General features: G+C 40.5%; 1 protein-coding gene across 3 annotated transcripts in view; it reads right to left on the reverse strand.

Annotated features, from left to right (window-relative positions):
• LOC138608714 (triple functional domain protein) overlaps positions 1-20,736 on the reverse strand; it is a 76,768-nt gene extending 56,032 nt beyond the window's left edge. For all 3 annotated transcript variants that reach the window (XM_069681275.1, XM_069681274.1, XM_069681273.1), the window contains exons 1-2: positions 20,494-20,736; positions 3,351-3,401 (exon numbers count right to left, since the gene is read on the reverse strand). In XM_069681275.1, the coding sequence (XP_069537376.1) occupies positions 3,351-3,401; positions 20,494-20,563 (121 nt within the window). In that variant the 5' untranslated portion in view covers positions 20,564-20,736. The remainder of the gene's footprint in view (positions 1-3,350; positions 3,402-20,493) is intronic.
• Between the last annotated feature and the right edge of the window lie 4,544 nt (positions 20,737-25,280).

Below are 25,280 nucleotides of genomic sequence, written 5' to 3' on the forward strand. Positions count from 1 at the left end.
TTTATTTATTAAAAGACATATTTTTGTATGAAGAACTCATTTATTGTCTTTATTGTTAGTTGGCACTAAGAAGCTTCAGCTACTACATTTAAAGCTGATAGCTAAATAAGAGCCATTCAGTAACAATTCATGATCCGATAAGTCGATTAATTGTTTCAATAATCGATAACTCACTGACTGTTAAAATGGTTGTTAGCTGCAGCCCTAATGCACAGTGCTCAACATGTGGCTATATCTAAACGTAAACAGTTTCCTGAGGCTACCTAGCCATAATGAGATGTTGCTGCACAGACAAGGGGTTTATTGTTTTTATTGAGTAAATTGTTAATTATTGCAATAGCACAACAAATTTAGGTTCAGTGATTATTTTTGTGGCTCTTACTACATGACAAGAGCTAAAACATCAATAAAAGTAAATGAGCAGATATTTACAGATACATTTGTGTGACACAAACTGGCTGTTTCCTCTTTCATATTACTTTCATACTTTCTATTCTCCTCTTGTTTTGACTCTTCCATGTTCTCTCTTGCATGTCTTCAACTGTCGTTCCTCTGAGTTCCTCTGAGTTACTATTAACATTACCTCTGGCAGCTGTGAGCCCGCCTCACTGCTCTATTAGAGGAGCCTTGATTGGCAGCTGCACAGGAGGGTGTTGCCCTACTTGACAACGATGAAACATCTCATGTGATTGGCTGCTATGATCAGACACAGCTGTGCTAGCGAACAATGAATCTACTGTGGGTACAGTATGCACTGGCTATGCCACTGATCACACACAAACAAGTGGCTACCTAATTAACAGTCCAGAATATGTAATTACAGCCTTATGTTGCATCTAGTAATTAAGCAATATATACCCATAATTCTTTCTGCCATTTGTGTCAAGTCATTCTCAATCCACAAAAATGTTAAGAAAAACATTTAAGCAATACAAAAATCTTTTTGCACCTACATTTCAGTGTTATTGCGGTAGGAAAGCTGCAAATTTACGCTATGAGACACTAAAACTTCCCATTTGAGCTCTTTAGGGCAGAGTGAGGCAGGTTTCACTACACATTTTACAGCTCAACACCCCTAAACTTGTTGAGTAAAATCCTACTTGACACCACTGGAATGATTTCTCTGTCCAGCCGTCTGATCTTATCCAAGAGAGAGTGGGATAAAAGGTGCAATTTTTCAAAAGAGATATTTGTGTAGCACTTATTTCATGCTCCATTGAAAATCCGGCCCTGTCTGTGAAAACGGGGTATCATTATCTAGAAACACCAAGCTGACAGAGCAAGCGATTAAACAGCACAGCCTGGGTGTTTGTTTCCAGTCAACTCCTCTTAGACTCTCCATGCCCTGCCTCATTTTCCTCTTTTTGTCCCCAAATCTGAGTTTTGGCCCCAGAAAGAGAGTGCGCCATCTTTCCTTTACCTCCGCCTCTTTCTGTTCTCTCCATCCGTCCAGACCTCTAATAGCAGGGTAGGCTAACCGAGCGAGAAACAGGCCAGGGTTACCCCAGCGACCCAAACACAGCAGGGGAGGAGGGGAGAGAGAGGGGGAGGAAGGGAGAAAAGAAAGACAGAGAAGGAGAGAGAAAAAAGACTGCTTGTTATAGTTGCCAAGAGTTCATTCGCCCGGGCCTTTTAATGCCACCTGATCTTATTCTGACAAACCGTGACGAGACAGAAAAATCACTGCTGGCAACTCATAGCTTAACAGATGAATATCTGATACAACTATGATAGCAAGAGTAAGAAAACCATGTGTTTCAATCTATTCCTTCCTTTTGTGCTGGTTATACTTTCAGATTTTCAGGGAAAGATGGAGTGAACAGTTTAATACTGAAGTCTTGTTTTCTGCTCTTCTCTCCTGCTGTAGCTCAGCAGCCAGTTGCCTGCTGCAATGCTTTTTCTGCTTGAGCCATTCCAATCTGCACGAATACGCCATCTGCAGGCGACTATGAAATTCAATTTCAGCTTGCATAATGCAATTGATTACTGAAGATTTACACAAATTCAATTCACTTACACTGGAGTAGTTCAACATTTTGATCAAACTGCCAGGAAGAGAAAAAAAAGAGCAAGAGACTGATTGAAATGCACAAACCCACAACATTCCATCCTTGCAAAGTACTCTTCAGCACATCTGTCAAGGTCCAAAGGCATTAACATTATTACATAACAGCACTGCCCACCATCCCTTTGCAACACACTCTTCAGTCACCCAGTCAGACCAGTGGCTGAGAAGCCCAGGCCAGCAGATGGACAAGCCTAATCCTCCAAACCCCCCCTAAACCAGGAAGTGATTACTGCCATGACAGTGTTTCGAAGTCAGGCCAACGGGTACCAATGAGGCCAGGAATTGTCTACATATAATTGCAGTCATGTTTTTCATCGACTTTTTCTGCAGGCACTAGAGCTGTCTCCACTGAAGCCCCCGGGCATCAGAGCAACCTGCCAACTCACTGTCCTCCTTTAAAACTGGGGTTTGAGGCTTAAGATTTTTCATGGCTAACACTGCTGATCATTTTTGACTAAAGCTTCAGGAAGTCAATCATTTGTTTGCGTCTACTTTTTAAACTAGAAAGGGTAGCCCTTAATATTAAAACTTCCTGCTGAAGCACAGGAGAGCCATGATCTTAATTATCAAAGTGGTCACATGTCTCCACAAAAGGTCACATAAAAGGCAGGAGACAACGACAAACACACGTGCATCCTCTTAACGTGAATAAATGAAACATAATAACACATTTCTGGCTTAGTCTTTGGTACATGATGAAAAATGACTGAGAAGAGCGGTCCTTTAGGATGATGAAAGGACAAATTTGGTGAATAAATCACAATAGAGAAGACGGCAGAAGCAACTTGAAATATCAAATGTAAAACTAAATTGACAGAGGGCCGGAAAAAACGAGCAGGAAAGCTACAGACATCATCCATCTCAACTCATCATGGAGAGCCGGCTGTCGCTACGGAGACGAGTGCTAGACACAGGTAGCCAATCATGGGCTGGGGAACAGGGTGTGCGATGACGGGGGGAGGGAGGAGATGGGAGGATGGAGAAGAGGAGAGGAGGGAAGGGGAGTCAGGGAGATGTGAGAAATAATGGTGACAATGACCTGTCTTTGTCACTGGGAACACTGAAATATTAATCTTGTGTGTGTATATACGTGCTTGTGTGTGTGTCTGTGTGTGTGTGTGTGTGTGTGTGTGTCTGTGTATCTGTGTGGGTGACAGTGTTATTTCCACTATAATAAAGAACACACTTGTGTCTCACAAAGACATGGCAAGGTTGAAAAAACAGCAGCAGAATTTCCAGCCCCTGCTTTTAGCATGTTTGGGTTTGTTTATGTTTGTTTTACCTGCTATCTGACTCGATACATCTCCTTTTGGCTCTTTCGGGAGGGATCCATCTGTAGGCACACACACAAAAAGAAAGATACATTACAACACAGCAATAGAGCTGATTTTGCTCTGAGCCAAGTTATGTACAAAATTAACAATGGAAAGGAACACGAAAAGGAAAATACAACAAGCCAATAATTGGCTCTTTTAACAAGTATGACATAGATTTTATTACACTGTTGCACAATTTAAGGATCCTGAGCACTCGTCCTGCTACTTTAATCACCCGTCGCATTGAAAGCCATACTTCCAAAATGATATGATTAAAATGCCAACACACTTATATCAAGTAATGCATATACCATAGTTAATACTAGATGGTAAGCCTAGATTTGCAAAATTCTCACCAAATTGCGTACTATGGTATAAAGAGTGACAAAGTCTTTGCAAAAACAAGTTCAGGGTGGATGAACGGATTAAGCCTGATCAGTACCTGCGCAGTTAATCTATATAGTGCCTGATGCCGTTGCGAGTAGGGCTGTCAACAAATATTCTACATTTGAATATATAACCGTATTGTGATAAAAAAATATGGATATTTGTTTATTAAAATAAATATTCGATGTGAAGAAATGTGCATTAGCGCAGCTGTCTCACGTGTTCTCATATGTCCTCGCACGCACTCTCCTGGTTAAGAAGTCTCTGAATGCACACGTCACTTAATACGATAATAATGAACTTTAGTCTAGCTGAAACAAGCTACGACAACAGCCGTGTGGCATGTGGTAATTATGGCGGAGAATTCTCACCCCCAGATTGGTATAGGTATATTTAAATAAATATACACAGCACAGCTCGATCGGAGTGCTGAAAGTCCATAACACCGTAACATAACTATTTCATTTGTTTATTTCGCAAGGTGTAGGAATCTTATCTTGGTCTTTTTAAAGGCATGTTAATGTTTACATAAATATATTTTTGTAAGTAAGTTTGTCTATCGTTGTAATTGTATGGCCTTTTGTGGACATATTGCACAAAAGGAATAATCAAACGTCATCTTTGGCCAATTTTGACAGCACTAGCTAGCTCCCGGTTATCAGCTGAGGTGTGGGTCACAGAGCTGTTTTCAGTGGGTCGCGGATGTGCGCTTGAAAAAAAAATTTGTGGCAAAAGTCTATGCTGCGCTTTTATTTTGAAGGACATGGGTTTCCTGTGACGTGCGTGCAGTAGTAGTGTTGTTTATTCACACTCCATGTATCCACTGATTGGGTAATCCGGCTACACTTAGATTTACATCATTGAAACGTGATGAGCCCTACAGTAATTGCATTGGTGTTGCAGTATTATATTGTTGTGTTTTGTGATGTTGACATACTGTGATATTTCGTTCCATCTCTGGTCCAAACTGCACAGATTTTAATTAAATAAATGTAACTGGTTAAAAAAATGTGTGTCGAGAATCGTCATTGAGGAGGTGGTGGTGGGTCCTGAGCATAGACTGTATAAATAATGGACGTAGTCTCAGTGACGTCACTCATTGGTTTCTGAAGAAGCGTTTTGAAGCCCGACTTGTGCTGCTGCCGCTGGGGGTCGCCCTATTGGAAATGCCAGCTAATCCAGAAATGCGCAAAGAAGCGAAGCGCGACCGAGCTAAAGCCTATGGCTGAGCTCTATGGGCGGGCCGCATGAATTAGCCAGCTACGGCTATGAAGCTGGGCTATATGGTCTCCGTAGTTCTGCAAAGCTACCGAGCAGACTTGTCACAGCTATTATGTTGTGTGTCAAATAAAGTGTAGTTAAATTCCTGAGGATCTGCATGGCAGGCTATGGTGTAGGGACCACAGCGACACCCTACTTACCGCTGCTGTCAGTACAATACCAGTCCATGTGGGGATCCATTATGACATTATGTTTGGTAAAGAGGGTTGTGAGACTTTCATAATTTGTTTCTTGCATAACTTAAAGGCCATTTTAAATCTCTCTAACATTAGCTTGTAAAGCAACATCTTCTGTTTTTATGAGAAACGCAGATTACATTTCCAGAAATATCAGCATAAACAATCCCACATATGTGAGAAAAAAGCTACTGTTGTCTAGAGTTTTCATATAAAATGGTACAACCAATTTGACAATTTTGACCAGTGCATGCAGGAGTCATCGTCTAATCACTCTATACCTCATGACCAAGGCCCACTGGTTTCTCAGCCAATACGACAATTGGCCCATTGATCCAGCCTATAGCCGGTGTGTGAGAGAAGCTGCTGCTGTGACTGAGGGGAAGATACAGTCAGTGTCATGTGCCGTCAACATGTAAACAGGCTGCTGGACGCTCCACTGACTGACTCAGTGACACACGCACCCTCTGTTCTGACTCAGGCTTACTCCCTCATGTTTGACCATACAGAGGGTTTCAGTGAAAGAGAGAGAAAGAGAGAGAGAGAGAGGGATAGAGGAAGTCATTTGTGATGGATTGCACTCACCAACCATCACAAAATTAGAAGGATACTTTTGCTTCTTCAGTTTTCACTTCTGAATCTGTATAACACTAGAGTTACCACCTTGTGGATGAACTCCTCTGTCAACCAGTCAAGTTGCAATTTATATCCAGCCATGTATGTATCAATTCTTGAATTCTTGCCAATAACTTTCTTGGCTGGGTCACAGTGACCTTGACTTTTGACCACGATACTCGACACAGATTGACAGATAGACATACAACCCCAAAAACATAGTGCCTCTGACCATGTCTGTCACCATTTGACATGGACGGTGGCCTGGAGCAGGAGAACTCAGCTTTCAAGGTCAGTAATACACACTGAGGAATATCTTTCTTCAACTGAATACATCAAGACTAATAACATGTTACCAGGAAGTATCCGCCTTGCTAAAGGGCCCTTAGCAAGAAACATATCCTTCTAGCTTCTTATGTAACAGACAATGACATGAGTCGTTCAGAGGCATGAGACAAGAGGACCAACATTCCTGTATTAAACCAGCCTGCTGCTTGGTTAATTTGGTCTTTGTGGTACAATAGTCCTCTACATGGTAACTGGTTTTCTTCTGTACTGGCTGCTAGAGTGACAGACAGTGATGATATAGCAATACGTCTCTGGTGGCAATTTCCATTACTGAACATACAGCAGCACAGTTCATATAAAACTACACAGCAGCAAACGTGCTGGTGGTAAATGCCAGCGCCATCGGGGCTTTTGTTCATAAGAAAAAGCTCAGACACACATAAACATGGCATGGGACAGCAGATTCGGGCAGTCAAGAGAAGCACAAGATCTCAAGGGAATTTTCTACAAAGCTGTGTACCTGGGAGAATTTAACAGAAAATGAATGGCATGAGGGACAAGAGAAAGGAAAAAAGGAAGGCACGAGAAAGACCAAACACCCACATACTTCACATATTTGCAATGCCAAAGATGTCCACTTAAGCCACAGTGTGCAACAATGTAATACCAGACTACAGTAGTGGTTGCCCACATCTAATCACAATCTAAACAATAAGAGTTGTAGCTGAGCCAGAAGTCAAACATGCATGGGCAAAAAGGAGATAAAACACACAGTATGTGTGCAGAGCGAGAGAGACTCAGATATACACATGCAGTCATGGACGAAAGCTTTTCCTCCAGGTTTGTTGCAGTTGAAGCAGAGGGTTAATCCATCCACACGCATTAACACACACACATGCACACAGTGAGCCAGCTTTGTACAGACCATAGTAGGATAAGTACACTGCCAACATGTTAACAAAGCTGTTTGGACAAAGTTAAACACATCACACACACACACACATCTATCGACGGTTGAGGAAGTGACAAAGCAAAAAATGCAACAGACCCATTCCCATAAATCCTCCCAACTCCCATCTCTCTGAAACACGCAAACAGTCAGTTACAGTGAACTCACCTAGACGTCAGCGCCGTTGAACACTGGCCACACTGTATCCTAAACTATGTTTCCTTCCACAGACGGCTCTCTCTTATCCGGACACACTGTTTCTGCCTCTGAGCCCACATAAACGCAAGACCACCCTTTCTGTGGGCCCCTGCCTTTCCCTACTCGGCAGGCACACTCATCGTTTGACTCATACACAAATAGGAAAGACCCCCTTTCATTTAAAAATACCTATTGTCTGGCTCACATCGACAAGAATGAGGTGTGAGGCACAAAAACAATGAGCAATACCCTGCTGTCAAAGCTGTCTCGGAGAGTGAAGCGGTGAATACTGCTGTCGGGGTTTAGCAAATGTTTAAATGTCAAGAGCCATGGACAGAACACTTAACAATAAAATACCTATGGGATCACCCACCTGAGAAGAATACATTGCTCGGCGTAGAGCTGTAGGTGGTGAGATACTGATGCAGAGAGTGAAACTTGTAGAATGCATGATGTCAGCTTGTGAAACTCGGGATCAAAAAAGTGGCAAGTTACACTGAACTTGAAGTGAAAATGAGAGTTTTAATGCTTTGTTATCCTGGTCTCTGATTCAGAGCCAAATGCTCTGGCTGTGGTATTTATGCAGAGCTCTTCCTAGAGATAAACTCTAAGTCAAACATTGTGATCGGTGCTGTAACATCGCTTTCAGCTGATTTCTGCCAAAGCCCGAGTATCCGCAGCTGGTGCTCCTTTCTCTTTTTAGTTCAGCCACAACGATCATCAGTGCTCTGCCAGCTTTGTGGTATTAAAGAGCCCACCTTTGCTACAGGTTAAGATAACATCCCTTCAGACTCTGACTGTAACCTTTAAAGAGTACTCATACATCAATTTAAGGCTGCACTTCTAATGCAGGGTTGAACTCCCAAAGGATTGTTTAAAATAGGATCCTGAAATACCAGAGATATTCCACCCATTCTGCACACAACCAACAATCAAATGAAACAGGATTTGCATGTTGCACTCTAAGTAGGGACTGAAAGTAGTTTAATCTTTGTTATATGAAGACGTGAGATAAACGAATCATAAAAGATTGCTTGAAATGAAATTAATAAAAATGTATACACGCCATGCATTCACCACAAGCATGCAGCCATTTGACTTTTCAGATGGATCTCTGTGTGTATACGTATGGGCAATGCATTCACACCATTTGACCAATAAATGAATCATGTACAGCTAATATGCACATATTATTTATGCAAAGTTAAAACCAGTACCATTAAATTCGGTGTATAAGTAAGCACTTTTTATAAAAAAAAATGAATCTAAAAACTGGGCTGTATACTGGTGCGACCATTATGCCAGTATAAAATGCAGAGAGAGGTAAGTAATTGTGTTGTGGTATTTTACCCAGACGATGGCACTATAATCTAGCTATAGTTGTCGGTGGTGCCGTCACATCTCCGCATTAAACTGTTTTCCGGGTCCGAGCCTCTACAACGTCTCTTATTTACAATATGCCTCAGTGCTGTTTTTGGTGGCTTAAAACACCAATGAAAAATAACTTGATTGTTGCTAATGCTTCATCACGGACGAACACCATTCCAGCCGCCACCCTCACAACAATCAACGTTACCGTAGGCTGCCAGCTTCCGCTAGCTACAGAACCGGTAGCTAGCAGGATTGCAAACTCGACATGGTGAAAACAGATGGTAGGCTGTAATCTGAGTTTTTAATGTGTTTTAAATGAAAACAAATTGAAATTGTGTTTACATAACTTGTATACACGTTTTTATTAATGAATAGCTATAGCCTTTGTCCCTCTGGGATACCCCCAGAAACAGACAAATCACAACTATGCTGTGGTAGAGAAATCTGTCAAACAAAATCAAAAAACAAAAATGATAAATGGGTGCTGATTGAATATCTAAAAGAAATATTCAATCCATGAAACTAGTGCTCTTCAGTCCTCATGCTAGTGATGCACTCACCCAGGATCCCAGGTGCAGAATATACTCTATTAGACAATGCATCCACGATTAAAAAGCGAGGCTGTGCCCAAAGGATGATGCCATAGACTTGAGGCCACTGCTTTGAACTGTTTCACGTTTTGCCTGCAGACCTCTGGGACCCTCTCAAGGACCTTAGCGTTCCATAGCCTTTACTTTAAGACACAAAAGGCCACTGACTGTGATGTTTACAGTGGATCATTTTGTCTCGGTTACCGGCCCTTATCAGGAGAGAAAAGGGACTGAAAAGTAGTCAGAGAAGACAGAAAAAGACAGAAAGAGAAAGTGAGCAAGATGGGGAGGGCAACCGTGAGATAGCAGTTTTGAATGCACTGGAGACAGAAAAAAAAAGGAGTACAATGGTCTTTCAGGACTTGTCCTAGTTTGGTTCACTCTCTCCGTCTCTTTCTACTCTCAAAATAGGAGCAGAGAACATTCTGGCAAATCTTTCACACTGATCCTAATCAATTGCAAGCCGATTCAAGTCTTTTACTGACCTGTTTTATAAACCAATAGAAACTCTGTTAACACAGGTTGGCACTCACATCTACACTTCTCTCTTCATTATCTTTCCAAGGTCTCTCTCTCACTCTGCCTTTGAATTGCACAGCTCACTCTCTCTTTTCTCTTCCACCTGCACTGAATAGACTTCCTTATTTCCCTTTCACAGGACAATAAAATCATTCACTTACTCCAAGGCTTTTTGTCTATGCTTCTCTTGCAAGTATGCATAAAGAAAATGGTTATCTGCGCACGTGATTTCACGGCCACTTGCAACCTGCGCACCCTGCCTCCCCTACAACCTACCTCCTGCCTTTCCCTCCTTCTCCATCTTCTCTCCATATTTCTCTGTGCCCCCTCGATTCTTCTCCCTCTCTTGTTCCAGCTTGTTTGAAGAAGACAGCGGTGGGGCGGCAAATTTTCCCCGAGCTCACACCAATTAGCTATCACGCCGGAGAAATTACTGAACAAGAGCTCGGCAAATGAGAGGGAAAAGTGGGACAAGCTCCTTTTTATAAACACACGGAGAGGCGAGAGGTTTGCATGTGTGTGTTCGAGTGTGTATGTGTGTGTACTGTATGTCTGTTTCACCAGTTCCTTGGAGAGGATTTTACAAGCCAAAAACTCTTACATTTGCACATCTGAAACACACCCTAATACTTTAAATCCCTGGTTAATTTACTAACAGACAATATGTGATATTATACTTTTAAATTACTCTTAATCCAACAACACAAAACTGTTCTAACCAAGACAACTGCAACTCAATAGCCCTCTTTTCACTACTCAGTTCCTACTTTTACTTTTAAAGGTAGATGCATCGTGACTGACAGCTATTTCATAGATGAGCAAAATCAGTTTTTTGTAGGTGCATTCAAGAGATATCAGGTACAAGTTTGTTTTTAATGCATTCAAATGCAGTGACTGACCTCTGATCACTGATAGTATGAACTAAATGGCCCATATCAAGACCATGGAAACCACCGGCCAATTAGCTCTTATCAGCTGGCATTTGGTCTTATCTGGTCCGTCTCTGGCCGGCAACCTGTGTGTCTGTGTGTGTGTAGTAAAGCTTCACTGATAGCACAGGCCTTTGTCGATCTGGTTTACATAGACTTGTTAGTAAAGACATAGCATAGGTCAAATGGACGGACACGGTAGCTGTTGTAACCATGGTGACAGACTGCTTAGCCAGCCAAGTCTGGTGGACATGAACCTACAACACAGAAGGCTGTCTTTATTGTTTCTATTTCTTGTGCTGGTGTTAAATATCTTCCTTCTTTGGTATTAAGCAATTGTTTCAGTATAAAGGTTACTCATTGCTTCCGTCTGGTATAGAACCGCCACATTGTTTTTAGTACCCACTCAAATGTGTCTATAGCACTCAATATGTGACTATAACTGTCAAGTTGGCACTGAATGTAGGTCAGTGGTTTTTTTTTCTTCTTCTTGGATCAAATCTCTATTAAAGTTATTTTTTGATTGTGTTAAAGGAATAGTTTGAATACTTTTTTAAATACTTTATATATTTTTGTGTACAAAAAACAAAAGCAAAAGGACTTATTTTGGTTAAAATGGGGATTAAGTTGAAACACATTCTCTATGCAACCACAACATGTTTTTTAGTTTATTCTTTGTACATATTTTTGGATATCGTTGCTGCGGACAGAGACAAGCTAGAAGTTTCAGTTGAAACAACTAGGCTGGCTCTAGATTTATATTTACATTCTGACATGAGAGTGGTATCGTGCTACGTTTGGCAGAAAAGCAAGTAAGCAAATTCCAAATGTCACACAGTTAATTGTGTGTGCCTGTGTGTGTGTGTGTGTGTGTGTGTGTGTGTGTGTGTGTGTGTGTGTGTGTGTCTAACCATGTGGCACATAACTAATCTTTTTTCTTACCTCCCAACTCCCTCTCTCAACCTCTTTACCTATATTTGAAAACACGCACGCACACGCACGCACGCACACACACACACACACACACACACACACACACACACACACACACACACACACACACACACACACACACACACACACACACACACACACACACACACACACACACACACACACACACACTAACATACAGTAATCCCAGAGAATAAAGACCAGATTAGATTAGGTCAGCGTGTGTAATCCAATGAACTCTCACCTCTAACATGCCTAATGCTATCAGAGCTGACAACATCACACACACCCACACAGACAGGGACTTGTACTGCTGCCACATAGCTCTGCTCTCAAACAAATTATGTATATACTTCTGTTTAAGGAAGCAGATTTGTTGTTGAAACAGTTCTTGGCCAGTCTGCTTCCCCACACACTCCATACCCTCTGTGAGAGGATCTGCAATCTGCTACCTAAATTATTAATATCATACTGACCTGCTGGTACCAAAATATATTCTTGCTATATATTTTTTTTAAGTGCTTAACCATCATCCATAGCATCTCCCATTTCTGTCAGGGCCTGTGTCTACTAACAGTGTTTTTTGCGCTGGCAACCATAGACTGTATAAAAAGATGGACGACATGACAGCTCCCTAAAAGTGAAGCCAAAACATTTCGGGCGCCCCCTGCTGACTGGCTGCAGTATAGGTCATAAAGCCCGCCTCCTCCATGTTAACAGGTGGGACATGGGTCAAACTATAAAATCAAAATACACGCCCGATAAATTTTTCTCAAACATGGTTTCTGTCATTATAGCTAGTTATTATCATGCTGATTTACGTCCAAGTGTTAATTTTTTTGACAAGTTTATTTTTAATTAGTTATTTGATGCTGTACAAATGATGATTGACAGCTCTGTTGACAAATCCGGCTCCTGCAGCCAATCAGTTCCGGGTGAGCAGAGTGGAGGATGATCCGCGAGTGGAAACGTAACTAAAACAATCACTACAGTCATTGAAGTTTCCATACCTGTGAACGTTAACCACAGACCAACACAGAGAAGCTGTTCTGCTGTTGAACACGCCAGTAATTGGTCGATCCCTAGTATTCAGATATCAACTTTCTCAACAACAGCGGAGGAGAAGCTAATTCTTTTGTTTTTCGGAGGGTACAATTTCCAGGTCTAGAGCTGTTTATGCCAGGACACAATTCCTTTCCAAAATTTTCTTTATAAAATGTCCTTTAATAAAAGCAAAAATTAAGCATACAGAGCAATTCAACACAGACTTCGGTCATTACCAAGGGAAGCGGAAGTGCCGCCAGACCACTTTCGTAACCTAGCAATAGAAAGCACTGGGGAGAGGAAGCAATTGAGGTCGAGGGCTCTGCTGGTGCATAAAACACTGTTAGTGGACACAGGCCCTAACGCACTATAATCTTCATATCAGCCTAACTGTTACAGGCCACTCTTCACATTTCCATGTAGGGCACATCCAGAGTGAAACAAAACTTGTTTGCAGACATCTGACTAGCAGGGAAGTGAACATTAGTCCCTCTGAAATGCAATCTGGTGCTTTTTGTTCAGGTTTAGTGTTGTATTACTGTGGTACGCCTTAGAATTCACACTGACATCATACATGCTTTGGGCTACTAACAACTCCAGTGCTGCCACTCATTTTACTTCAGGTTTTTTGATGGATTTGCTCACCGTGTTCTGATTGAAAAATTACAGTGTTTAGTCCAGCCAGGCATCTGTGGGCTGGATTTTCCAACCACTTCTGCATTGGACCCCAATCTGTGAGGTCAAATGTATTTTATTTTTTGCTACTTTTCTGTTACCATGGAAGTTCCAAAAATCTTTTATTTGCATCACTAATTTTTGCATTCCCAATAGAAACTAGAAGATGCAGATGCTATGTAAGTGACACATGGCTTACCGTTGATATAATCACTATCTCTATAATAACAATGGATCCCATGACTTTTGTGCAGTTCCTCTCAGCTTTACAGAGAATTTTAGCTTCTTTAAGATCATAGTTTTGGTTTAACATCCTGCAACTTTAGTGTTTTGGTTCCTCTTGAAGCACTCATAGCATTGTTTTTGGCTGCAGCAGGCTTTTGGTTTTAGTTTGGAACCGCTATAAAATCAGGTGCACAACCTGCTCATTGCTCACAGTTAGCGATTAGCAGGTGAATATATTGGAGCCGTAGGAGATAAGTAGAGACAGGTTCCAAAAGTTCATCTACATGAGGTCACAGTTTCTGTCACGTGTTGTAACTGTACATTTCTAGAAGATGATAAGTCAAACAAAAACTTTAGTTGTTTCCTTCTATTTAAGCTAAAACACTCTGAATTTCACCCACATATTTCTGAATCAAGCCTGCTACAGGCTACACACACCAATCCTGGTCTCCTATGTGATTCCACTCAATTGATCAAGTTTCTGGCAAATATTTGTTTAAATGCAAAGTTTTACCAACACTTTGATCATACTACCAGGGCTTCCAACAGATGATAATTTAAACAAGGGAAAAAACAATCCTCCCATTAAAACGGACCTCACAGCAGACTGAGGAGGTTTGGCTAGCTCTGCTAGCTGTAAACTGCCTTTAAAATGTAATGTACCTGCACCTGTTATAGGGGATGAGAAACATTATGTGTTTACACAAAGACTCTTGGGAAAAGCAGAAAACAATTTCATTTATTTACTCTTTACTCACCACCTGATATTTTCAGCATGTTTCTCCAATTTTCTTTTTACATGAGTGAATGACAGAAAGAAGTTGTTGCAGGGCATGATGGCTTCCAAGTGCCTGCGTTGCTCATCGTCTTGTGACTATGTGTTAATTGATATATTTGTGCTTAATTTAAGGGATGAATGCCATTCTAACTGAAACATCACATTTTTAATGCCACAACAAAGGGAACAGTTCGAGTAGAAGGAGTGTTTTTATCCCCATGTTTGAGCTTAATCTCCTGCTCTTTCTAAAAAGCTTTTTATGCACCCATCCATTTGCTCTTCATTGAAGCTGCCTGGCTAATAAAAGGCTAAAATCTCATAACCATCATCTTTCCCTCCAGCTGGCCTCCATTTATTATGTTCACTCCTCTCTGTTGCACACTAGTACAGTCACTTAGAGATGTACCTGATATTCTGCGACTTAGCATGCTTGTATGAGTAAACAAGGCCACTCACTGTTGATGTCATGTTAATACATGGTGATACAAAGACAAGGAGAAGACGAGATGGAGGAGACAGAGATGAGGTCAGTGGGAATGGCAAACCGAGAAAAGTGCTGGTGTGAGTGTGAAAACCAATTGAGAGGGAACAGCGGCTGCCTATCACAACGCCCCTTGTACTCCAAACCACATGATGACAAAGTGCCAGTAAGAGTTATTCTCATCCTGAGTTTCTTAAAATGTGTCTCTCTAAAACACGATTTCCTGTGCTCTGTAGCGATTTCACCTAAATTCTTTAAGACTTAAGCATCTGGCGTAATATTTAGACATACAGAGGTTAAAACTGTGAGACCATAAAAATATGTCTATGGTCACAGAATTTCCTAGGACTGTCCACACCTATTGAAATTTTTCTCTCCCACTACTAATTCCGATCATAGACCGTATAAAAAGATGGACAACATGACAGCTCCCTAAAAGTGAAGCCAAAACATTTCAAGCGCCCCCTGCTGACTGGCTGCAGTATGGGTCATAAAGCCCGCCTCCTCCATGTTTACAGATGGGACATGAGTCAAACTATAAAATCTAAATAAATGCCAAATACATTTTTTTTTGTCATTATAGCTAGTTATTATCATGCTGATTTATGTCCAAGTGTTTATTTTTCTGACAATTGTATTTTTAATTAGTTATTTGATGCTGTAAAAATGATGATTGACATTTCTGTTGACAACACGGCTCCTGCAGTCAATCAGTTCCCGGATTAGCAGAGTGGAGGACAATCCGCGAGAGGAGAGAGGCTGTTAAAAATGGCGGCGTGCGGGATCCTTGCTGTTTTTTCGGCAAGTTAAGTGTGTGTTTTGGTTGGCGGAAGTGGCTACGGCGGCGCCACCAGCCGATCTTTACTGCGCAGACTCTGGCCCCAAATGACGTCATGCCAAATGACATCAGCGCCCACCACAGGGCATCAATTCTGTATGAGAGCAGATGGAGACACTAATAGAGAAATCCTTTATTTGACAAATACTGATAAAGAAAAATATTAAATGTGGATTTCTCATGTCATGGACAATAACAGATCAGACTAATAAAGAAAAGATTGACACCGATGGGATTTTGCGGATCAGATTTGGGTATCCATAAACCATCCCTTTTTACCCATGTTACACCTCGCACACATTTTGACGTGACAGCGCTGTGGCGGACTTGCAACGTAAAAAGGGGTTTTGGCTGAGGTTATACCAAAAGAGGTACCAGAAACTATCAATAGCTTTTGTCAAAAGAAACCCCTCCACCAAAAGAATTGATTCCAAACAGGTTGAGTCGCACCACAGTACAACCAAATGAGCCAAGCTGCAACATGCAGTAGAAATATGGCTGTTTCTATGTGATGAAACATTATGAACAACTTGTCATGTTATTATGTAAGAAAATCAGGATCTAGAGAAAGGGGTAAAACAAAATGACAACAAAGCTAGCCTTTAATTATTCATTTGCATTGATCTCTGATGCACCAATCCACCATTTACATCCAGCCCATAAACACAGGATGATAAAAGAAATCTGCTCTGTACAGCATTAGGCCTTAGCATCTGCTCTATGTCTGACTTGGCAGGTTTAAGCCTGCAGGAAACCTTTACTGAGGGGCCTCAATCAGTCTCCATCTCCTGGATCAATATCCATTAGTCTCAGACTGCATGTGTGTGCATATGTGTGTGTGCAGACCTCATCCTGGTGAATGGCTCTGAGTCATAAATGCATGCTCTGGATCAGATTTCTCTCCCTCTCTCCTGCTTGTCTGTTTCACTCCCTTTCTTCACACACAAACACATACAGGCATACACACTGATGCTCATTCAAACATACAGACTTACCTTGTGAACGGCATGTTGCGGCCTCTAAACATTCATTCATGAAGGCCCAGCAGTGTGGACCACAGATTTGTCCGCCCAACATGAAATGCCCTACACTACCAACAAGTAATTAATGTATGAAATCAACACTAAATCAGCGCCTTAGTCATCAGGGTAGCCAAAGATATGATTGGAGTGGAATAACTTGATGATTGACAACATGCCACAACAAAACTCCCCATTTCAGAGCTCTGAGGTCTAGGAATTAATTCCAGTCTGGAAGACAGGGGAGAGAGACAGGGGAAGCTCATGTTTTTGGTAAGTTGTCATTTTGCATCAGGACGGAGAGGCCCAACCGATGCAAAAGATCGAAGTGGGGGAGGAAACAGACTTTGGCAAATTAACTCTCAGACAGCAGGCAGTCACACAGAGAGAGGGGAAGAAAGCAAAGAGGGACAACATGGGAAAGACAAAGAGACCACATGCCAAAGGATGGAAAAAGAGATGGGGATGGAGCTGGGGATGGAGGGGGGGGGCGTAGCCTGTGGCAAGACACTCAAACCTGTGCATGTCACAACAAGATTCCCAGATCTGTAGAGAGGAAGTTCATGAGAAAAACAAAAGAGGGGGGTTTGAGCGTGACACACAAGCCTCCCAACTTCAGCTTTTTGTAAAAACAAAAGCGATCTCAGGCATATAGTAATTTCAATTCTGGTTTCATTACAGAGATGACAGATTCTGAACGAGACCTTCAACCTTCGAGACTGTTTTAAGCCAATAACCAAACTAACTGAATCAGTACCAGATAGGGTTACAGAAGAACTAAAAATTTTGTACAGTACTAAACCAGGAATACTGCTTAAAAAAGTGCAGAAAGGAGAATTTCTGATGTCCTCAGTTGATGTTAGGATAAATAAGATAATACACATGACTTGCACTTTGATACAAAAATCATATCACTGTTAGCCAAATCCATTTATATGTTTACAGTGTTCATGTGTCCATAGTTATTACTATCATCTCTTCCAATAGGTGGTCTCCTCAATCACGGTCCTGTTGCACTTGGTGATTCGGGGCAGTACAACAACAAGGACGTCGCATCCAACAATAAGCTAAATTCAACAGTACCAGACAGTACCAGCTGTTTGTAGCTAGAGCTCAATCAGTAACACATACAGCATAATCATTGCTTAATATAGCTTGAGTTAAGAGGTATGTAAAAAAAAGACATTACCTCTTTAAGGGTCTCTTCGCAAGATGGTAATTTAACTCCATAAACTCAACTTGAGATACATGGGGTACATGTAGGCAATTGTAATTTAAGACTTCAATCTTCCAAACTGAATATCACTGTTAAAATATTCTTTGAATTTTTACATTGGCGATAGTAGAATGAAATGTTCGTTTATTTTTTATCATCCCTAAAAAGGTGTTTAATTGTCAAAAACCAACACGGCCTGAGTTTTATTTTCACAACAATTGATCCACTTTTAATTCTGCAGCAGCAGCCCCGCCACTGTGAGAAACTCAACAAAATTATCTGAGCCATTGGTCCTTTTAAACAAACAAAGGGAATGTATGGTTTAAGTGCAGTATTGGTCACGAAAGAGCTCTTTCCAAACTACAAACTAAAACATGAAGCAGATAGACTTAAAGTAATAAAAATGGGTTGCATGTCTAAATATTGTGGTTATTCTTCAAATTAGCATCCAATCTGATCAACAATGAAGGAGACTGGCTGCAGCTGCACACCATAAACAAAACAAAGTTTGGTTGTGAGCTACAGTATGCCTCTTGCCACTCACCCTGAGAGGAAGCCACGAAATCAGCTTAATACATGTACTGAATTTCCCTCTGTGCTTATCTCACTAGGCACAAAACCACAGGAAGCCAGAGGCTGGATGTCAATACTCTGCATTCTTATTCTTGTTTACAACCATCTAACTGTATTTCAACATCTCAGTTCTCCCACAAAAGTCTTACACATGACTTATGAACAATACACACCGTGCATTACTATTCTTGTATGTCACAGCTTATATTGGAGAATCATACATCATGCACATAACTACAGATCAGACACAAGAAGCTGCTGCTTTGTGGGGAAACTTTTTAAAAAACCCAAAAAAACATATAAGCTGTAAGCTGGCACAGCAAGTGGAGTTAGTGAAGCCAGTGGCAGACATGACATCAGGCACTGGATCTAATTCACTGTTTGCAGTCAGTGAAAATAGCTAGAGGGTTATCTGGCATGCAAGTGCAGCCCTAAGATCACCAGCTTTATCATGTCAGAGACCAACAAATAGACAGACATTTGACAGTGGATCCTAATTTCATTCAACTGTGTCAGAGGAAACACTCTGATAAATAGTGCAAGTCTTTGTACCACATCAAAACATTTATACTGTTAATTAGGTCGATTTATGGTAATGAATAGCAAATGAGTCATCATTACACATGGCATCACTATGTAAAGCCTGCTGGGAATAATAAAACATATATATTTTCGGACCCTTTAAACAACTCAAATCCACAGTTTATGAGCCTTTGTGTCAGTCTGTGAAATCACTGTAGGCCCGTGTTAGGACTTCAGGTCACAGTCCTTGCTGATTAATTAGCCTACTTAGCTAATGTTAAAATCTTTACAACCAAATGGACAGCTTCTAACCAAGTCCAAACGTATAAGTGTGATTCTTCGGGGGGAGGGAAATAAGTGTCACTGACATTACGAGTATAATCACAACGGTAACAGTGATATTGATAACAGGCAGCTTTTTGGCCTTGATAGCCATGTTACACAGCTAGCTTACCCTGCACAGTGCACACCCAGCCTGTGCCACGCCATGTATTGTTTACATAGCTTACATAGCTTTGCTATTTTTTTACAGCACAGAAAACAACAAAATTGGAGTACACGGAATACTGAGTTTAAAACAGACCTACATTATACCTCTGTGTACTTAATACATCTATAGGCTGTTCAGATATACGTCAGCTTTGTCAACTCACAGGCAAGCTAGCGATGCTAACTAGCTAGCAATTGTTAGCTAACGAGCAGACAGGATTCACCAGATCTGATTCAGGATTCACAAGCTCAGATGCTAACACTGGAAGCTAATGTGGAAAAGTAGTTAGTTAACACACCAACCCATTATCGGACAGACCTGACCTGTTTCTGTTTTCCACCAGACTCCACAGTCAACACGATGCATGTAGTTTTAATTGTCTTACATATACTATTTAGAAAGTGTTTTAATCTTAATAAAAATAGCTATGATCCAATTATTTTATGCTGGAGGAGGACGGACAACAGGACTGCGGCTCCCTTTTGGTTTTCCATTCTCATAACGTTTACTGGCTCAAACCTACTTTCCATATTCTCATTTAAAAGCTGTCAGTACTTTTGATGAGTTAAAATATTGCCACGGGAAGGGCAAAAAATAACCTAATATATTGTAAAAAATACAACACGTAAACTAACTAGCCAAGCTCTGCTAAATCCAGGAGAGGTGTCCGAAGATGGAACTCAGACATTTAGCGCTCTAGCTAACGTTGCTAGGCTACACAGTCCGGATGTGCTGATATGTAATGTTAGTGAGAGAAATGGGTTTAATAAATCCCATTGTCAGAGATTTCCACAGTTGTGTTGACCATCGATGTGTGCTGTACACTTTGTTTACAATAACAGCCATAAAATGTATTTGCTGAAGACTTCCCTACCCCTTACTCTATGAGCCCCCAAAACAGTTAACACAAACGGGAACAATGTCCCTAAACCAAAGGGAGCAGCTCTCAGTCGAGCTCAGTCCGACCTCTCTCAGTAATTTTTGGGCTTACCGGTCTTGAAGAACGCCGCTATTTCGCTGGCGTCCTTCGAAGTCTCCTCCGCTCCTTCCCCGGAGCTCATGGCTGCCACAACCCGAACCTGGCGCTCAGTATCTCCCCAATAGATCCCTCCAAAAAAGGTCCAAAAGATGGCACAAAATCACTCGTGTCCCGAAAAAAGCGTCATTAAAGACACACGGACGGTTACGGTGACTCGTAGACGCTAGCGGTGCCATCTGCAGACCTCCATCTTGGGGTAACGTAATTGGAAACGATCAGCCGGGGGCACCGGGTTCCTCCTCGGAGTGGAGCCGAGGGGAGAGTAGCTGTAGCGCGGAGGAGGGGGGCGGGAGGGGCCGGGTCGTTGCTCGGTGAATCTCCGTAAGCTTTCGGAAATGAGCAAACGGTGGGTCATCAAGGAACGACGGCGGTCACTGTGCGCGTGTGTCGACCTAACAGTTGAGACATGTTCAACAAAAGTTTCATAAAAACTACACACTGTCAAGAACAAGGCATGACAGGCTGTACGTGGTCATAGTTATCTGAATGCTTAAAAATTAGGTGGAATCTGGACTAAGTCTTTGCCCAATTATGCGACGCACTGTTGGGGACGGTAATGCTAAGGTTACAAATATTTAACAGACTATGTTTCATGTATCATTGTTTTTTTTCCTCTGTGATGTTTCTACAAAAGTGGGTGAATGTTTATAGTTAATCATACGTGAAGGGAGGAGTCGAGTGATTGGTAAAGTCTACCGGATACAATCCAAACAGAGAAGGTCAGCTGTTTTGATTGAGTTTCTAACCTTTGTGATCTGAGCTGTATCACTGGTGCCACCTGCTGGTGTACGCATAAACTGATGTTTAGCTGAAGGTCTCAGCAGTAGAAATATGAAAACGGAGAACTTGAGTTGATCATATGAAAAATAACCTTTTATGCATGATTTAACCCTACATGATGCCACCGCTAAATGACCAGCTTTCACCTTGTATTCACAATCCAGTTCTAAGATAAGATAAGATAAGATACAATAAGGTGTAACTTTATTAGGCCTAATCCTGAAGGAAATTCTGGTGTCGGATTGCTCCAAAATGACAGAACAATATAAGGGTAATATATAAAGTAACAGCTAAGATATAAGTAAAATAGAAAATATAGTGTATATTGGCCTATATGGGTTAAATGCAGAGACCGTGCCTAATATATTAGCTATAGTACAATAAGTTATTTACAAAATAAAGATTAGTAGAATCAGAATCGTGCGTTACAGTTGCTAGACACTAACTAGAAGTATGAAGAAATATAGAAATATGAATAGTGTACAACTATGTAAATATGTTAGTTATATACAAATGTAATGAAACAAGTATATGCATTTAATGTAACATTTTCAGTAGGTGTCTTGGTGAGTTCAAAAGTTTGATGGCCACAGGCAGGAATGACTTCCTGTGGCGTTCTATGGTGCATCTTGGGGGAATGAGTCTTGCAAATATTAAATATAAAAGAGTGATGGCAATTATACAGAAGTATCGACAGTGATAATAAGTAGTACAAACTTGATAATTATGAAAAGTCATATCAGAATCAGAATCAGCTTTATGGCCAAGTATTTGGGCACATATAAGCAATTTGACTTCGGGTTTTCTTTTCTCTCAAAGCACAGACACACATACTAAACAGACATACTAAACTTAAAAATAAGGACAGGTTAGACAAGGTACTATATACAGACCTATGGATGCAAAAATATTTTACAAATTATTAATATATATGTATACAAGTAAATATACATTATTTAAAGAAAACACAACACTTATAGACAATAGACAATAGTGGAAAGGTGCAATAGAGAGTGCAAAGGTGCAGAAATAATTATGGTTGTTATGTACAAGAGGTAGATGGTTGTAGTATTTACAGTATTTACACAGAATGTGGATTGACTTTGATGTAGGGATAATATATACATAAGAGGGTGGATTAAGCAATGACAATAAATATTGAATAACATATTTCCCATGCACAGTGGATGTTTGTATAACTCACATATACAGCTGGTTAGGCTATTACACAGTTAATGCACAACATAGTAAAAGGTTCAGTTATATAGCACATGGTACTAATAAATAAGCGATGGTAGTGCACATGATAATGCACATGCTTCCTTAGGGTGTATAAAGTGTTCAGGACTTAATAATACAGTATGTGTAATATAAAAAGGAAACAGTAAAAATAATAGTAATAAAGAAAATATTCACACTGTACACATTTTCCCTCGTCAATAGGTAAACAGGTTATTTTTGTGCACAGAAAATTGTAGTCATTTTTAAAAACCAAACACATATGGTGTGTAGCATTATGATTAAAAGCAGAATGATATAAAAATATTGCAGAAATATTACACAGTGTAGAAGAAATTTATTGCACAGAATTATTGCACAGCATTATTGAAATATGTACATAATAAAAGCAATATTAAAAAGAGAATATGTATAATTGTAGTATATGTTGACATGCATAATATGTAACCTGATAGATTAATGCAGTAACTGACGTATCATTAAGTAGTAGAATAGTCACAGTACTGTAATTACACTATAATTAGGTGTTATAAAGTGGTTATGAAGGACCTGCGGTTGCGCTCCTTATTGCAGGGTGGGTGTTTCAGTCTGCTGCTCAAGGAGCTGCTTAAGGCCCCCACAGTCTCATGCAGGGGGGGAGAGGGGTTGTCCATGATAGATGTCAGCTTGGTTAACATCCTCCTCTCACTCACCTCCTCTGGAGTCCAGAGAACAGTCCAGGACAGAACCGGCCCGTCTGACCAGTCTGTTAAATCTCTTCCTGTCCCTCTCCGTGTTCCCTCCTCCCAGGAAGAATCACTTAATCCACACCTCTTTAAAACAATTTGATAATAACTCTGCTGCAGTCAACAGATAGTAGAGTGATTTATTGATGAGATGGCATTATAGTGTCCTTCTGTAACTAGGAGTCAACATGGAAAATGACCTTTAGTGTATTCATTAGAGGACTGCAGATCATCCTCATTTCAGCCATCTCTCTCATGCAGCATGTGTTTAACTACTGAGGTTCAGCAGAGAGGTCGGCATATTGTAGATGTTTGACTGCAGGTCTATCTTGGTATGTATGGGCAGATTAACTAAACATTATCAGATGTTTTAAAAGATTAGAAGTACATGCTCATGAGCAAATTGGATGTCTGCAGCAAAGAGTCTACTACAGATGGAGCTTCAAATTTCCTTCATGGAGACTGGAAGTATAAGTGTAGCCTAAGTGATGAAATCCATCTTTCTCAGGTAAACTCACATTAAATTGCAAGTTTATCACCTATAAGTTTTTGTCAGAAGTTAGTGTCATATTAACAAAAACAACACAGAAAGCATTTAAGAGTACAAAGCGGCCCAAAGGCTATGCAGCTCTACTAGTTTAACAGGCACGCAACTAGAGAAAAGTAATAAGGTTACACAGGGTTTTCTCTCTAAAGTTACTAGCTAAACATAGCTAAAATTTGACACTCTAAGGCAGTGGTTCCCAACCTGGGGTCCGGGCCCCCCTTAGACCCCCTGACTAGATTTGCACATGTTAAATAAAATCATTAAAAGGAAAAAAGGTTGGGAACCACTAAGCCTTAGGTACTGGACATACTTGAAACATCTCAGCTTTTTAATTTGTAAAGTTAAGAATGTGGTCTTTGTTCTAGAAAAGCGTACACTGTCCTGCTTTAAAGAAACTGCTACAGGATTTGTAGCCTGTGCCAAGAGAAATATCATTATTATTATTTCCAGGCTCTTATCTGGTGAACTAATCTGGCTTTAAAACATTTTTTTAAATGTATGTGGGCCTCTTTTGTCATGCAGAAAATGTGACAATCAAAAGCCAACTTGCTGGAGTTGCAGTTAGCTTTCAGCATGAAAAGATTTGATGCTGATTTAAGAGTAAGAAATTTAATTTAATTGATGCTTCATTGGCATCACTGTTTATCAATAATTCTTAGATAAGTTGAACAAAAAGGTTTATGAGAATACAGTCTTTTCTTATTTTATTGCCTCTGTTATTTATAGTGTTTTTGTTTTGAAAAATAAGTTTGTGAAGATGCTGATGTAATACTTGTCATGTCCAGCAGGTGGAAGGCTGATACTAGTGATTAACTGGCCTTCGTCCACAGGGGGAATTTAATGCTAGGTAGTGGAAGAGTGAGATTAATATGTTCTCTTTTCTCGTAATATTAGTATTTAACAAAATGCTGATATTAGATCAGTGTTTCAAACAAGAAAACATCCAGTAATCTCCAATCTATACTGTAGCTGACAGAGATAGCATCCTTGTGGACATGGTTACAAAGAAGTAAGAGTGACTGGTTAGTTGTATGTCCTTTGTTGTTTTGTATGTTTTTTCTATTGTAATCCTTCCTGTAAGAATCAACATCCATTCAACATAACATACATTAAGAGTTTCCTGCTCAGTTAATCTGTTTCCATAGGAACACTGTCTCGTGTCAACATAAGCAAACAGCCATCGCTTTTGCCATCTTTTTGACATCCGGCCACTTGGGCAAAAAGACAAATGCAGAAATCTCAGGTTTAGATTAACAAAACAATTCAAACTTTGGCAGAGGAGTTTGTGTAAGTAGAATGCATTTGCCTGCCGTAAAAAGCTGATTAAAAAATAGATTTTCACAGTATTTGATAACCCAGATTTTACAATTCAGTATATGTTCAGTGCTACTTTGAATATAATAAAAAATTTGCAGAGAAGAAACCATAACATACATTTTCAAATTAAT

This window comes from Semicossyphus pulcher, unplaced genomic scaffold (genome assembly GCF_022749685.1).
Source record: "Semicossyphus pulcher isolate SPU_LCO1_2020_fin unplaced genomic scaffold, fSemPul1.0.p SCAF_5, whole genome shotgun sequence".
NCBI lineage: Eukaryota > Metazoa > Chordata > Actinopteri > Labriformes > Labridae > Semicossyphus > Semicossyphus pulcher.